Source organism: Hippopotamus amphibius, chromosome 16 (assembly GCF_030028045.1).
Source record: "Hippopotamus amphibius kiboko isolate mHipAmp2 chromosome 16, mHipAmp2.hap2, whole genome shotgun sequence".
NCBI classification, from domain to species: domain Eukaryota; kingdom Metazoa; phylum Chordata; class Mammalia; order Artiodactyla; family Hippopotamidae; genus Hippopotamus; species Hippopotamus amphibius.
The window spans coordinates 32,884,638-32,901,401 of NC_080201.1; the positions used below are offsets into that span (position 1 = coordinate 32,884,638).

At 39.9% G+C, this 16,764-nt stretch overlaps 1 protein-coding gene across 1 annotated transcript in view; it reads left to right on the forward strand.

Moving 5' to 3' along the window:
- The window catches only part of TOX3 (TOX high mobility group box family member 3), a 104,358-nt gene extending 88,250 nt beyond the window's left edge, over positions 1-16,108 (forward strand). Inside the window, exons 4-7 of the mRNA XM_057712640.1 lie at positions 3,888-4,157; positions 8,228-8,455; positions 10,060-10,140; positions 14,510-16,108. Coding sequence (XP_057568623.1) covers positions 3,888-4,157; positions 8,228-8,455; positions 10,060-10,140; positions 14,510-15,238 — 1,308 coding nt within the window. The 3' untranslated portion in view covers positions 15,239-16,108. The remainder of the gene's footprint in view (positions 1-3,887; positions 4,158-8,227; positions 8,456-10,059; positions 10,141-14,509) is intronic.
- Positions 16,109-16,764: the final 656 nt, after the last annotated feature.

The following is a 16,764-nucleotide window of genomic DNA, read 5'->3' on the forward strand; positions in this document are numbered from 1 at the left end:
AGGTTACTTTTTTAAAAAATAGAAAATGATTGGAGTTATTAAGGATCACCAAGTTCCCCAAGGAAGTTTTTAATAATTGGTGGCCCTAAAGGAACTTGAATCTCTAAAGAGATGCTTTCACCATTAATCTTCTTATACTGTAATCCTTACACATAGGAAGTTATTATCGGATAACTGTAGATCGTGGTAAGTGCTAGCACATTTTGATGCATTGATTATGTCGTTCAGAGGTTACTTGACAATACTTTAGAGGTCCTTGGTGTATTATCCTGGTGGGCCAGCATTTTTTGGATCTGAAGATCATGTCGATGGCTCTGAGTTTTGGCAAGACCTTGGCCCCACCACCCATACGCTTCAGGGGTGGTTTACACACTGTGCCCTCTTCAGAGAAACCCCCTTTTTTTTTTTTTGGTAAAATGTTGTGAGGAATCTCAATTTATGAAACAAATGAAAACCAAGTTGCTTTTGTTAAAGGGGGATGGTGGTGGTGCAGAGCTCAGAGCCCCATTCCTCTCTCTTGGTCAGTACGTGCTTCCACGTGGTGGCACCACAGCTCCCTAGAGCACAGTTTCTCCATCAAGCAATCACCAGCTAGCTTCGTGGCCTAGGGAATCACTCTTATCCAAGAATAGGTATAATAGTGTCTAATTCAGAAAGTTATTTAGAGAATTGAATTGGAAAGTGCATATTAAGCTTAGCACAAATCCTGGCCCCAAGTAAACATACAGTCATTGTTCCTTGTTCGTGAACCTTGGCTGTTTGTCAACAGGAGCTCTCAGGCAACCAGGTCCATCATAAAGGCATAAATTGCAGATGGAATTCAGGAAGAGCTGATAAAGCCAAGAAAACTAAGTCCTTGGCCTTCTGTGTGACCATGAGATTCCTCTGAAATACTGTAGGTCTGGGATGTGTCAATCAAGTATCTGTACATGCTGATGTTTGTGGGCATTGGAGTAAAGAAAGCAAAGTGACTCCTGGGTTAATGAGAAAGCTGTGTAAATCATATCCTCATATTTCACAGCCACACCAGTTAACTAATTTATTATTATACAGCCAGACTTAAAATACTCTGGAGTGGCCTGCAGATATTTTAAAGTACTTGGATTTAAAGAAGTCTGATTTTTTTTTTTTTTTTTTTTTTTTTTTTTGGGCTGTGTTGGGTCTTCGGTGCTGTAGTTGTGGCAAGCAGGGGGCTACTCTTTACTGAGGTGCACCAACCTCTCCCTGCAGTGGCTTCTCTTGTTGTGGAGCTTCAGTCGTTGCAGCGCGTGGGCTCAGTAGTTGTGGCACAGGGGTTTAGTTGCTCTGCAGCATGTGGGATTTTCTTGGAGCAGGGATCGCACCGTGTCCCCTGCATCAGCAGGCAGATTCTTAACCACTGCGCCACCAGGGAATTCCCTGAAAGGACTTTTTAAAAGCCTTCTAAAAGATGTATTTGGAGACTAAAATTAAGAATAACAATAAGAAGATAGCTTAATTCCCAGGTGTGGGGGACTGGAAGTGACATAAGCAAACAATGGTGGAACTTTAAAAGAACTTGGAAGGGTGGACAGTCAGCTCAGATTTTTGAAGAGAAATGTGAAGAATGCTAATAAAAAAAATGAGGACAGACTGCTAACGTAAAATCCACTTTAGGGATACAAGTCTGCAGAAGGACGCCTGCCAGGAGAGTGGAACATTTAGAAGCAGTGGAAGAGGATATTGTCAGTGAGACAAAGAAGAGTTGGGGTTTTTCTGATATGTGTGACACATTTCTCCATGATTCCACGGGAATTTGATAACTCAGAAATTATTAAGACGTGGAAAATTTATATGTTTAATACTAAACCCTAGCAATTGGCTACAGACTATTTTAACAACTTGTGTCTCTTCTTTTTAGTTTTTCCGAACTGGAGTGTTTTAGTTTTTGTTTATTTTGTTTTGTGTTTTTGTAAATGGAATAAGTTAAGATGCTCCCCTCCTTACCCATCCAATTCAATCCAGTAGAAGATACCCAGTTTACACTTTTTTTTTAAACAAAACAGGGCTGTACTCTATTTTGCAACTTGCATTTTCACTTGCTGTATCTTGCACGTGACTCTAGATTGGTGGTTCCTTAGAACTGGGAGCAATTTTTCCCTCCAGGGGGCAATGTCTGGAGACAGTTTTGATTGTCATGACTGGTAAGGGGAGGGAGGTTGCTCCTGACATCTAGTAGGTAGAGGCCAAGGTTACTGTTAACATCCTACTATACAAAGGACAGCCCCCACAGCAAAGAATTATCTGGTCCAAAACATCATTAGAGCCAAAATTGAGAAACATTTCACTAGGTCAATACGCATAAATGTAATTCATTAATTTAAAAAGCTTCATAATAATTTGTAGTATGGTTGATCATAATTTATTCAACTAGTTTCCTATTGATAGCTCAGGCTTCTTATTTTAGTGACATTGTAATATTTAATAGTAAGAAACCAAGTGCTCCCAGTTATAATTCATTTGTTTCTTTAAAGAGCGAAATAAGCCTTATCAGAAAGATTCAAAAGAGGGATTGATAGACTTGTGTATGAAATTAGATAATGGGTCACTGTGAGTCAAGAGAATTTGGTTTCAAGAAAATCAGACTCACTCTAAATGACAAGTCCTAAAGTAAGTCACTGGAAAAGCGTGTCTTCAGTTTTTGATTCTTTGGAATTAAAAGAAGAAGAAGAAGAAGAGGAAGAGGAAGAAGAAGAAGCAGCACCTCTAAAGCCTTTCGTATGACTGCCCAAAACAGAGAAGGTGACTTTTGAAGTGACGGCAGTAACTTTCAGAGAAGCTAATTCTGATCGTCTCTACCTGCTCCCTATACATATTTTTAAAAATTCATTAGTACATTAAATCAGGATGGGTTGAACAAAAGAAAACTAAGCAGATTTAAGATGAAAAAAGTGATATCCAATCCTAAAGGCATAGAATGACTTCCAGATGCCATTGACAGTGTAATTCAGAGCTGGAATGACCCTCTGGTTAACCACAGAGGGTTTTACAGAGAGGGTGCCCTGAAGCAAACAGATGCTTGCTCTGTGCTTCTCTAGCCCATCCTTTTTCACATGGCATATGCATGCCTGGGAGGATGAAATAGAGATCGGCTTCTCCCCTCCTTGCAGAGCTGGGGAAAGGGTAATGGAACCGGAACTGTGCAGGAGAAGGTTGACAGACCACATGGTGAGCCTGAAAGGGTTAGACCTCTGCTTCAACCCTTTCCTTGTCATCAGTTTCCTCAGTAAGAAGCAAGAGGTGGGTGCTTATCTTCCCTTTGCTGATAGTGTTTTATTATCACTTCGTTAAGTCATCCAGTGATAGTTCTCCGGTGCAATAGACTAAGCTGCATGATTCAGGCTTTGTGCTTTTGACCTTTCAACCTTCTGGCATAAGTCCTAGTTAATAAATTAATAGAGACCATTATCCTGGGATAAGTCAAACCTATCAAAATTACAAGACGTCAAACCTATCTGAGGAGCTGCTAATATTATAAGTTCATTGATTTTTTTTAATTGAGGTATAATTGACATATAATATTATATTAGTTTCAGGTGTACAACGTAATGATCGAATATTTGTATATAGTATGAAATTATCACCACAGTAAGTCTAGTTAACATTTGTCATCATACAGTTACAAAAAAGGGTTTTTTTCTTGTGAAGAGGACTTCTATGATCTACCCTCTTAGCAACTTTCAAATATACAATCCGGGATTATTACCTGCAACCACCATGCTGTGTATTACATCCTTAGGATGTATTTATTTTGTAACTGGCAGTTGGTACCTTTTAACCCCCTTCCCCCATTTCGTTCCCAACCCCTGTAAGCACACTGCTGTTTGGGAAAACTAAGAGTTTCCCCGCTTGCTCTGTTGCCCCTGTAGGATCAGAGCCACACACAAGTTTCACAGTACCGTCAGGATCCCTCCCTGATCATGAGGTCCATCGTCCACATGACGGATGCTGCTCGCTCTGGGATCATGCCTCCCGCCCAGCTCACCACCATCAACCAGTCTCAGCTCAGCGCCCAGTTGGGATTGAATTTGGGAGGTGCCAGTGTGCCCCACACGTCTCCTTCACCTCCAGCGAGCAAATCGGCGACTCCCTCCCCTTCCAGCTCCATCAATGAAGAGGATGCTGATGAATCCAACAGAGTAAGTTCACCACCGTTAGCACATAACCTACCAGGGAGTTGGGGTCATCCCATGCTCATGTCTTTGAATTTCATTCTTGGTATTACCTTCTTTTTCTTCATGGATTTGGAGTAGCATTTAAATTTATGATGGTTTCATTTTTTCTTCACTCTTTTATATCTATTTTCTGTGGAAAGTGTATTCACCTGGAAATTGGGAGATCTGGCTTCTCCTACTAGTTGTAAGGCATTGAACAAATTGCTTAACACTTATAGGCTTAATTTTCCTAAATCTGCAAAAGAGAAGGCTTGCACTAGACTGTCCAGAAATTCTGAACTGCCCTGGATCTAAGTTAATATCCAGGTGGGCAAGTTTCATCTGGTTCGTTGGCTAAACTGCTGCCCCATTGGACAGTCTTGCACCTTCAGTGATGTTTATCACATAGTAAGTTCCAATCATTTTACATCTTTGCTTTTGTCAAGGAAATGATATATGATTCAAATATACAAAATTTGAAATAAAAACTTAGTAGCACGTGACTTTTCTGAATGCCTCGATTAGTATTCTGTTTCATTACAGTTCCTTGTTCTAAGTACACAGTTACTCATTCCTCATTTATTATGTGTGGTATACCTACTCTGTGCTTGGAGTTTTACTTGGTTCTGGTGATACAAAGATTTATAAGAGAATTACTGCCTCTGGGACTTCCCACTGGGAACAAATAGCAATGTTTAAAACTAGCTCCAGATGTGATTAGTGGTATAATTGATGTATCTGGTGTGCTGCGATTGTCATCGATTCTGCTGAAGAGAGTGATTTGAGGAAGATGTCTGAATTAGGTCTAAGAGGATACATCAAAGTTTCTGAGGCAGAAGAGAGCGGCCAGCATTCTGGTAGAAAGAGCAATGGAGTTACATGTCCATTTATGGATATCATGAACAGTGTGACCCACTGAGGAAAGAAGGGGGGGAGGAAAGAAATAGGAGTTGAAGACAGAAAAGGCCAAAATGTGGTAGCCTTTCTCCTGTTAGTGGTTGAGAGCTGATTAATTATTTGTATAGAGGAATGGCATAAGCACATTTATGCTTTGGAAAGATAGCTTGGGCTGTATATAGAATGTGTTACAAAGCGAGGGACCAGAGAGAAGGAGACCAATTAAAACAGCCTTTTGTGTGAAGTGTTTTCTTTTATTTTAGCAAAAGAAGCCATGAGCAGGAGGTACTAGATTAGTGAGACATTCAAGAGGGAGAATCATCTATTAAGGTTTGTTGATCCCCTGGAACTTGAAGAAGTAAAAGACACATTGGGTTATAGTTTGAGAGGCAGCGTGGATATCAGTAAATGGAGAGGATCAACCCAGGAAGAGAAGAGTGTTATTTTTTTTTCCCATGAGGAAAGATGAGAGTTTGACACAGTAGGCGTTGAATTTGAGATGCTTCCATTTGAGTCTAGAAGTCAGTCCATTGGAGATGGAACTACAGATTTGGGAACCATCAGCACATGGATGAGAGCACATAGAAGTAATCAGGATTTCTCAGTGTGAAAGGAGCAAGTCAAGGCCAGAACCTTGAGCATCATTTATTTTTACCTTGAGTATCATTTGTGTTTAAATAGAAACAGAAGAGGAGGAGCAAGAGAAGACTGAGGGTGATAAAAAGAGGAGGGAGGTTAGCTGAAAAGAGGAGAAATGTTGCAGGGATTTTAAGAAGGAGCATTTGGTCTATCCTGTTATATTAACTCACCATTGGACACAGAGTGGGGAAGTGTGCTTAGCAGCCTCTACTAGCACTCACAAGGACTTCAGTGGGGTGAAGTGGGAAATAAGAAACTCGAGAGGTGTGTAAGATACAGCTGAGTTATGACTGGCTATTACACAATTCAAATGCATTCCTTTCATTTTGCTTATATTCCCACTGATCTTAATACTTACCTCTGTATCAATCTGAAATTGTCATCTCTAAAGGGAATCTTTTACGCGACTCCTAGCTTGTTCCATTTTAAGCCAGGGTCTAGGTTTAGTGTAAAGACAAGGAATCCACTTTATCTCTTGGGCAACTTAGCTGAAAAAGGAAGATTAACACTATTGTTGGTTGTCTTTTGGGTAAAGCTTTTTCTCCATTTTTTCACAGCCCTTTGAGTCAACTATGCAAAAGTTTCTTTAGAAGAATTAATTCTGAGTTTTTATTTAAACTGTGAGATTCTTCATTTTGGCTTTATTCTTAAAAGGTAATGATGATTAGGGCAAGTCACGTTTGTCCAAGATAGACGTCAAAGGTTGTCAACATTTGAATGTTGTTTTACAAAGAAAGAAATTGAACTCTTCTTATTTGGAAAAAGCTGCACTGGGAATATCTTTCATCTTGCCATTGGTCGGGGTATTGTTAGTGCAAACAGTGCCAAATTCTCTTCCAAGAAAAGAATAGAGTTATTTGACTCAATTAGAAAAATCTGTGTATATATATTTTTTCTTGTGGCTAAAGTAATATTTCTTCATTGAAGGAAAACTTGGCTCCAGTTTTCTGACTGGAGCTCTGACTGAAAAGACATCTGACTCCCTTGCAAGTTCAGATTCATTAACTAGAGTTAAACAAGTTGTACTTATTCTGAGGATTTAGAAAAAAGACTGTGAGGTCTACAGAATTTTATTTAATTGTGTGAGTTATGAAAGATCGCATTTTGGAGAGGTGAGATCTAGCTTAACACCTACTGAAATGTGTAAACTACTTGTATAAAGTATGGGTGTGGTTATCACTCACATAGTGCAAACAACAGGCCCACCAAGAAGTAGGCTACTGGTTTCCTAACACCTTGAGGGCTCAGAGCTCTCAGAGAAAAGTTACTTATCAGTTCCCTCCTTAAGAATTCTAGTAATTGGATTAAGTTCCAAATGACCGTCTTTCAGAAAGTAATGATACTCTTAGAAAATTTGAATTAAGATTCAAGACTCAAGGCCATTAAAAGCCAATCTGTTAGTAACTTGAGTCTATCTCTGTTGATCTTGCCCAAGGCTGGCTTTTAAAACAGATTTTGTCAAATACTTCAGCATTCTTGAGGAAGTTAACTGCAAAATTATCTGCAATATAGTCGTATTGTAATCTGGGGGGGATAAAACAGGTTGATAAAACATTTCCCCTGCTTCTCTGATGAGTATGTTACATAACTGTTGAAATTAGATGATGATAGCAGGTGAGTATTGGAGCTCAGTGGTATATAAATTTGGGGAACTGTACCCATATCATTTCTATGGTTTTGATTTCAGAGTTCATTGTGAATGTATGTGAGCATCTCTAGGCTAGTATTCTTGTGGGCAGGGTTACTTACTATATGTAATGATAAACATCTTATTAATCTTCTTTTTAACCTTAGTGATTGTAATTCTCAACTGTCGCTGCTCTTTTACAGGTTTTTAATTTTATGAAGCGTATCAATTTCCTTTAGAGTTTTGACATTTTTACATTTCTTGTCACCCTATTCTTTAGAAAGTTTTTATTGTTTTAGATAAAGGTGACCTTTCCCTTATTGTGCAAACTTAGGGATTAGAGCTGATTTCCATTTGAGTTTCCAGGCATCGTTAGCAAAGTACCATTCTGGTAAAATAAAAAACAAAGCCTCAGAAAAATCAATTCAAGCCGATTATACATATGGTATGTGTCTATGGCTAAGGGACCTCATTTAAAATATCTGAATATGATCAACATCCTGAATATTATTTAGGTTTACTTCTAAAACCTCTGAAAATGTAAAATATTTTGCTTATGGGTACATGTGTAGCATATATATATGTGTATGTGTATATATGTGGCATTGCTTGGCACACAGCGTTCTGTTTTTCATTACTCATAATTGCTATTTAGAGCATGTGTTGCGAATGTATTGAAGATACTTCTGGGTCTCATTAATCAATGTTCTAAATGCTAATCTCTGCTGTCCAGTTAACTCTAAGCAAGTTTACCCCTCCCCCACTTTTGGTGGTGATTCATCTGTTGATGATGTATAAGAGAACCATAAAAGAACAATTGGGGACCTAAGTAAGTCTTTCTGCATCCTCTGCAAGTCCATTCTAGGTAGTGAATTTTCTTCCTGCTTTGCAGGCCATTGGAGAGAAAAGAGCTGCTCCAGATTCTGGCAAGAAGCCCAAGACTCCAAAGAAAAAGAAAAAGAAAGATCCCAATGAGCCACAGAAGCCAGTGTCAGCGTATGCCCTGTTTTTCAGAGACACACAGGCTGCAATTAAAGGTCAAAACCCCAACGCGACCTTTGGAGAGGTCTCAAAAATCGTAGCATCTATGTGGGACAGCCTCGGAGAAGAGCAAAAGCAGGTGAGGCAAAGATCCATCCCACATTGCCAGAATTTTCCTTACACCTTTTCTGAGTGAATACATCCACTTAATGTGATGGCTTCTCATGAAAGCCTTTCTAAGCTATGGAATTACAAAACACAAACATACAAATCCAAACTACTCTGCAGTTATACGGATTTCTCCATTCCCTCAAGGGTGCATGTTGAGAGCCCACTCAGAAGAGAGTTGGAGGAGGTCCAGACAGTATCCTGCAAGCATAAACTTTTGATGATAATCTTTTCATTTTAAATAATGTGGAATTCTCCCCCCCTTTGTTCAGAAAGGGCACTAGAAAGGGATTCGGGCCATCCTGCTTGCCATTTGTTTTGATCATCTTTCTGAACCCTTGTGCTCTCCTGGTGGGTTTCCAAACTTTGAAGCCGCCTCTGTGTGTCTCATTATTGTCATTGGGCATTTGAAATTTTATTCCAGGTTCATTTGAAAGTGTGGCTGTATGAGAGGCATTGAGAGATTAACCGTGCTGGTGGGAGACACTTCCTTAGGGTCCAGCTTCCCGTCTTTCCCCATGCAAGTCCTCCACACCAATGGAGAGAAGAATGGCTTCCTCGGAGCTCAGTCCTCCCCTGGCTCCTCGCATGAAACTCCAGTGACCATTCATAGGCTTTAATTTTACATATCCTCACAAGAATAGACCCACCCCTATTAGTAATAAACCAGAATAATTGTTTCAGGGATGGAGAGTGGAAAACCCTTGGTTTCCTTCCTTCCTTCCTCCCTCCCTCCCTTTCTTCTTCTTTCTTTCTTTTTATCGTGAACTCATTCCTACCAGCTAGTTTCCTTGGGTTGGTGCAGCTGTAGAATTTGCCTGTTTGTTATCACTGAGCTTCGTGCTGTATGCAGCAGACTGATTTTCTACCCTAGAAACGTAATCCTTAAGGGGCTGGCAAACTGCTGCATTTAACTTTTAAACTCTGGAGGAAAAAAATCGTCGCGCTTTGGTATAACAGCCAGCCATCAGACTGCTATTTAAGAAAAGGAAGCCCAAATCAGGTTTAATATACCTAAATTTATTTATGTAACTCACTGGTCTCACAAATGGAAATCTTTCATCTTTCACTATCTCTGATTCTTTTTTTTTTTCTCCAAAAGCAAACCCAAGTTGAAAGCCCTCCATCTTTTCTCTTCTGTCTTCACACACTCTCCCTATTATTGTTAGTTTTTCATCCTCTGATTTGTTTCAGTTTAGAAATGGGTGTGAGGGAAAGAAGACATTGATGGAGAAACTCGTTAACTTTCTATAATTTAAACTGTTTGCCACAGATTTCATCCTTGTCACCTTATTTACTGCCTGAACAGGAGGCCCTCAGCTGTTAACTCTCCTGAAGTCTGTGCTGCAACCTGAAATCTTTTTTCTGTTTGCAGTAGTCAACATACAAGTTGTGTCCCAGTGAGGGTGGCAGGGTTTCGTTTTAGTATGTGTGTGTGTGTTTTTACATTGAAAAATCAAAGCCAGGGAGACCAACTTTTTATGTGAGTTCTGTTGCGACCTAATTTGCACAGCAGTTATTTTATGGCTGGGAATGTGTATGCTGAAGGTGGTGCTAATTGTGGTCTTTTAATAGGTATATAAAAGGAAAACAGAAGCGGCCAAAAAAGAATACCTGAAAGCCCTGGCTGCCTACAGGGCCAGCCTCGTTTCTAAGGTAAACCCGGACAGGGGCGGCCAGTCTCTGAGAGGGTTACAATGTTGAAAAGAGCCCTGGAGCGTTGAAATCATAAATGCAACTTCTCTTTGAGTTGATTAAAAAAAAAAAAAAGCATCTCGAACAACTCGTAAACTTATTTGTTCTCATTAGAGATCACCCCAATGATGGCACGACAAATAAGAGTTCATTCAAGTTGATGAATCCAAATTGTTTCCAAACGATTGCCTGATCTCTATATATGTATGTTGAAGCCATTTAGACAGATTTGAAGTAGCCCCTTTCTTCCTGTCAGCGACTGAGAATCTGTGTTAATGGCCTCTATTTAAACTGAGAAGTATGTTTGTCAGGCGTTTTTGGACATCAGATCATAAATTCTCCAATGGTTGCATTATTGGAATAGTGGATGTTGCATTTTTGACCAAACTGTTCCACATCGTATAAATAAATAAACGTCATGATTATTTAAAATAAAATTATGCTCCACGTACTTAAAAAAAGACATGTATACATGTATTATACATAGAGTATACAATGGGCCCTGATATATTATAAAATGCACCAATATTCCAAAGCAAATGTCACTCTATATTATTATTACCTTGATCCAGAAGGAGTAGGAACTGTTACCTTATATTTTAACATTTAATTAAGTTTGTCCTTAGCCTTCCTAGAATTTAGGGAGGCTTTGGGGAGGATAATGTGAACTAATGTTTTTGCTCTTGGTGTATTTCCTCTGGCAAGTAGAGATTCTGTTTCATTGTCATTGTTATTGCCTCAAAGTACCGCATAGGACCTCAGGGCATGGTCATTGTTGCTGGCAAAGCCATTTAAAAAGGGTTTAGCCCTTTTTCTCTTGTCTTCACCTGAACCGGTCCTTCTTTATGTGAAGATCTACCATTGGCAGCTGCTCAGAACCAGATCAAGAGAGGTCCTCCTTGTCTTTGACAGCTCTTAGAACACTTCCCACTTCATTAGAAAGAGAAAACATTCATCAGGTCCCTAGCAAAACCTTTTTCTGAGACTCTGGAAGATGCACATTGAGAGATACACTGATTTTGGATGGGGATTCGCACATTGGTAGAAAACCACTGAATGTGTGGGCTACAGACGTTAAGAACTAAAGTGTACTTGATGGCTAATTAGATGGAGTGACGTGAATAGAGTAGCAATGTGCATGTCCTTCCTAAGTGGATCGTTTATTCATTCATTTACCCAGAAGCAGGTAGAGGTGATCTTTGTGCATTAGAGCATGAATAATTGATCATACATGGATTTAAGCCAAGAGCCAGTAACTCAAAAGGCATTCTGGAAATAGCATCCATGATTGGGCGGATCACGTCTGTGACTGACTTAGAAGGGATAACTTCAGAGTTTTACACTGGATAGGAAAATCCGATTCAGAAATGTTTCCAAATGGATTGATTGATTCCATTGATTCTAAAAAACTATCAATAGGATGGAATTTAAAAAGAATACATTTAAATTGTTTGGGGGCGGGTTTGTTTTGTTTGTGTTTTTTCCTTAGGTAAGTGCAAGTGTGAGCACGCTAAATTTATAGTCAAAGACATACGTGGCAGGCAGCTAAAATAGTCCTTGAGGTATAACTTTAGAATAATTTCAACCTGAACCCAAAGTGTGAAATAGCTGCTAATATGGTGATCTCACAGGAAGCAGCATCTGATTTTACAACTTGATGATTAGATCACATCTAAAGAATTGGTTCCTTTTTTTTTTTTTTTGGTCCTTGTAATTTAAAGAGGAATGGTGACCAATTGAAGGCCCTCCAGCCAGTTGCCTTCACAATGGTAAGGACTGAAAATCAAATAATATTTAAATAGTTGAAAGAATCAAGGAAACGAGGATTTGGAGGTATATGGTTTTGGTCCTCAAATATAAGAGCCATCATGGATGGGAAGGCAAAGTTTGATTTCTATGCCCTGGATGGAAGAACTCATCCAAGAGGTGAGGTTACAGGGAGCAAAATCAGTCTCAGTGTTAGAAATAATAAATAGAGCTCCATCAGATGTGTATTTAACTTAAGCCTCTACAATCGGAGCCTGGGACTTTCCCTTAAGATGTGACTCTACTATCACTGTTAATCTTCACAACAACTAACAAAATTAATAGAAGCTTAATATTCAACCATAAGAGAGTAGACCCAGCAGGTGAGCAGGAGCTCTTCACAGCCATCCATCCTTTTCCATTCTCCACTAGGGGAGCATCTTAAAGGCACAATGGTGTGATTGCCCAGGTGTTTAAATAGAGACTTTCCTTGTAGTTTCTTCCTTAAAACTGGCTTGGTGATTTTTAAATATTAACGTGTATAAAAATAATGTTCACTTTTATATGTGGAAAACTGTGTGTATTCTACTTTGTGGGTGATTTAATGGTTTTGTTTTTTTTAAAGATAATTGTGAGTATTTGCAGGTTTCTTCTTACCCAAAGACTTTAGAACTTGACCCTCCAGTAATATACAGCCCCCCCGAGCTTTTGTACAAAACCAGAGAACTGTCCATCAATGGATGGAGCTTTACACTGGTAAAGTTTTTGAACAGGAGCCATCAGCCATGGCTTTTCCTACCTTGAATGATTCTCCATGTAAGGCCACTCCTTAGGTTTCTTCTAATAGTAGATTTTATAAATGTTATCAAAATCTAGAAATAAACAGTCAAAATCATTAAAGAGAGTAGATGGCAGCTTGATGCCTCCAAATTTCCCCCATACCCACCCCCCTACAAAAAACCCAAATTTTATAAAGAATAAGAGGAAAAAAATAGTCTTCAAGAGGAATCATTCTAATCACAGTTGCATTAGTAAAATAATTTATTTTTGTGGAGATAATTATGTGTTTTTAGTACAAAATATATTAGGCAGTTTGACTCCACGTTGAACCCCAGATCATTTGTTTAACTTATAACAGGTTATACAGTCGCATGAGTATTGAACTTTCTCCCTTTGTGTATGACTCCTTTGATAAATTTTGGAAATCTTTGAAAATATTTCGTAAACTAAAATATTTCTAAAGTTGTAAAGTACTTCAATTTAGTGTCTCTAAAGAATTATGTTTTTCTTATACTCAAGTGAGCACTGTTATATATAATCATGGCTTTAATTATTATATACAGGGCTTTGAAGTTTTCTAGTAACAGTTGTTTTGTGGTAGTAGTAATTGTTTTCTCTTTATTTACTTATTTACTGGTTGCATTGGGTCTTCGTTGCTGAACATGGGCTTTCTCTAGTTGTGGCCAGAGGGGGCTACTCTTCATTGTGGTGCACAGACTTCTCACTGCTGTAGCTTCTCTTGTTGCGGAGCATGGGCTCAAGGCACGTGGGCTTCAGTACTTGTGGCACATGGGCTCAATAGTTGTGGCTCGCGGGCTCTAAAGCAGAGGCTCAGTAGTTGTGGTGCAGGTGCTTAGTTGCTCCGAGGCATGTAGGATCTTCCCAGCCCAGGAATCGAACCCGTGTCCCCTGCATTGGCAGGCAGATTCTTAACCACTGCACCACCAGGGAAGCCCCAGTAGTAATTGTTAATTAAAGAAAATAGCTGGCATTTGCTAAGTGCTTTCTGTAGGCCAGGCACTGTTTTGAATGCTTAATAAATGAGTTAATTTAATTCTCATAATCTCTGCACAAGGTGAATATCACATAACCCCATTTTATAGATAAGGAAACTGAGAAACAGAAGAGTGAATTAACTTGCCCCACATCACAAAGTTGTTGAGTAGTAGAGCTAGATATGAACTCAGGCAGTTTATACTCTGTTGTCTTTCCAAATGGTTCTTGGTGATGACATTAGTTCAGACTTAAATGCTGAAGAATTCTTACTTTTAAATATGTGTATCAGTCATCTTTTACTATAATAGTGCTGTGTAACAACCAGTCCCAAAGCCCAATGATTTTAAAAGATAATCATTTATCCCAGAAAGTGCCAGTTAACTAGCTGGGTCTTCAAATCTAGGCCAAGGTTGGCAGGATCAGCTAGTCCTGCTCATCTATGTGCAGTCAGTGTCACAGGGGTTGGTGCTGGATTCATACACATACATGGCAGTTGGCTAGCAGTGAGCTAGGTCTTGCATGGGTAACTAGGCCACACGTCTCTCATCACAAGGTGGTAGGTTCTGAGAGACACAGACAGACAGACGGACAGACTTTGAAGCCTCACTTCTATCACATTCTGTTGACCAGAGCAAAGGTGCCAGGCCAGCCCAGATTCAAAGGGTGGGGAGTTCCACTTTACCTCTGGGAGGAGCTACAAAGTCACATTGTAGTGCTTGGGTTCAGGGAAGCATGCATAATGGTGGCCATTTTTGTCATCAGTTTACAATAGTTAAAAATACTCCAACCTTCTCCCCCCCAAATACAGGCTGCTGCCGAATCAGCAGAAGCCCAGACCATTCGTTCTGTTCAGCAGACCCTGGCGTCCACCAATCTGACCTCCTCCCTCCTTCTGAACCCTCCGCTGTCTCAGCACGGCGCGGTGGCGGCCTCCCCTCAGACTCTCCAACAATCGCTCCCTAGGTCAATCGCTCCCAAACCCCTAACCATGAGACTCCCCATGAACCAGATCGTCACGGCAGTTACCATTGCAGCCAACATGCCATCGAACATTGGGGCTCCGCTCATCAGCTCCATGGTGGGCTCGGCGTCCTCCACCCAAGTGAGCCCTTCCATGCAAACCCAGCAGCATCAGATGCAGCTGCAGCAGCAACAGCAGCAACAACAACAACAGATGCAACAGATGCAGCAGCAGCAGCTCCAGCAGCACCAGATGCATCAGCAGATCCAGCAGCAGATGCAGCAGCAGCATTTTCAGCACCACATGCAGCAGCATCTGCAGCAGCAGCAGCACCTCCAGCAGCAAATCAACCAACAGCAGCTGCAGCAGCAGCTGCAACAGCATCTCCAGCTGCAGCAGCTGCAGCACATGCAACATCAGTCCCAGCCTTCTCCTCGGCAGCACTCCCCTGTCACCTCCCAGATCACGTCCCCCATCCCCGCCATCGGGAGCCCCCAGCCAGCCTCTCAGCAGCACCAGTCGCAGATACAGTCTCAGACACAGACTCAAGTATTATCGCAGGTCAGTATTTTCTGAAGACGCACGTAGCAGGCGGATTTGCGCATCTGGAGGAGAGTGGCGTCGGAGGGTAAACCACGTGTGGCTGCAACTCGTGAGTCGGTGTTGGTTATGCAGAAATGTGTAACAGATCACGCGGTCCTCTCAAGTGTCTATTAGATAGGCAATAAGAACTACAGTGTAGCTGAAAATCATCTACTAGCTGACTCTAAACCACTTTGTTTTTAAACAAGAAAAGCTGTGCTCTTTTATGTGATGCCTTTTTTTATTTATTCAGGCTCTACCTACAATATGTGAATCAAAACGTTTAATGAATCCTGGAACATACTGATGATTATAATAAACTGGCCTCTCTGAGTCATAGCAAATGGCCTTATTTCTCCCGAAGTGAAGAAACCACACTTCAAGGCGATTGGAACTTTCGAAGCCCTAAAAATAAAAAGCACAGTCGTAACTACCTGAAATATGAAGATCCAGTTTCATACAAACATTTGTATGACGTCAATCGTTGATGGCATTTTTTTGTCATGAAAAAAATAATGTAAATCACAGACTTTTGCCAAAGCTCTTATTTTTTTTTCCTTAAATCTCTCCAGAAAAAAAAAATGCAAGTGATTAGATTCAATTATTGACTCCTTTTCACTTTTTACCCATGACTTCTCCAAATCAAACCACAGTATATGTTGTAACAATATCTATGACTGCTGTTAGCCCATTATATTCATTCCAATTAGAAGAAAAGAATGTGAATATTATATTCTGTGTTTTGAGTGACAAGTTTCAAAAATTAAAAACACTGTATTTTTAAAAGGGAAATGCACTTAAATGAAGACAGTTATTACAAAAGTTAAGATTTAAAAAAAAAAGCAAGAGTTTTTATTATGATGTAATACCGGTAGAATATTTAAAAGGCGCACCACATCTGAATAATCAATGTAAATATTTTCTTTCAAAGTTGTAAGTTTTCATATCATGTGTTGTAAAGTTTTCATAAACGAGGCTTTAACGTAAACACTGGTGACATAAACCATTCATTGCTACGTTGCTTATTGTGTTTTTATGCTGTTTTATACTTTTTTATGAGTTATGATAGCAGCAATTAAGTTGTTTGTATTTTGCTTAACTAAAACAAAAATGCTTTTATCTTGCTATAGAATAAACACATTTCAGTAAAAACTGTGGACTGTATTTTGATGCAACAACCAGGCAACTGTTCACTTTTCAAATAAAATGATATGTCAAATTTCACTTTCGGTTCCTTGAATATGTAGAAGATGAGGGAAATAGGTCCCATACTAATACATGTTTGGGCCCAAGCATCTTCTTCCATTTTCAGTTGAAAATAAGAGATTCATAGCTAAGAAGGTGGATTGCATGGCCCCAACCAGGGCCTGTAAAAGAACAAATAAACCATTAGAGATAGAACCAGTAGCGGAATTCCCTGGTGGCCCAGTGGTTAGGACTCCAAGCTTTAACTGCTGAGGGCGCAGGTTCGATCCCGGTCGGGGAACTAAGATCCTGCAAGCTGTGCAACGGGGCCGAAA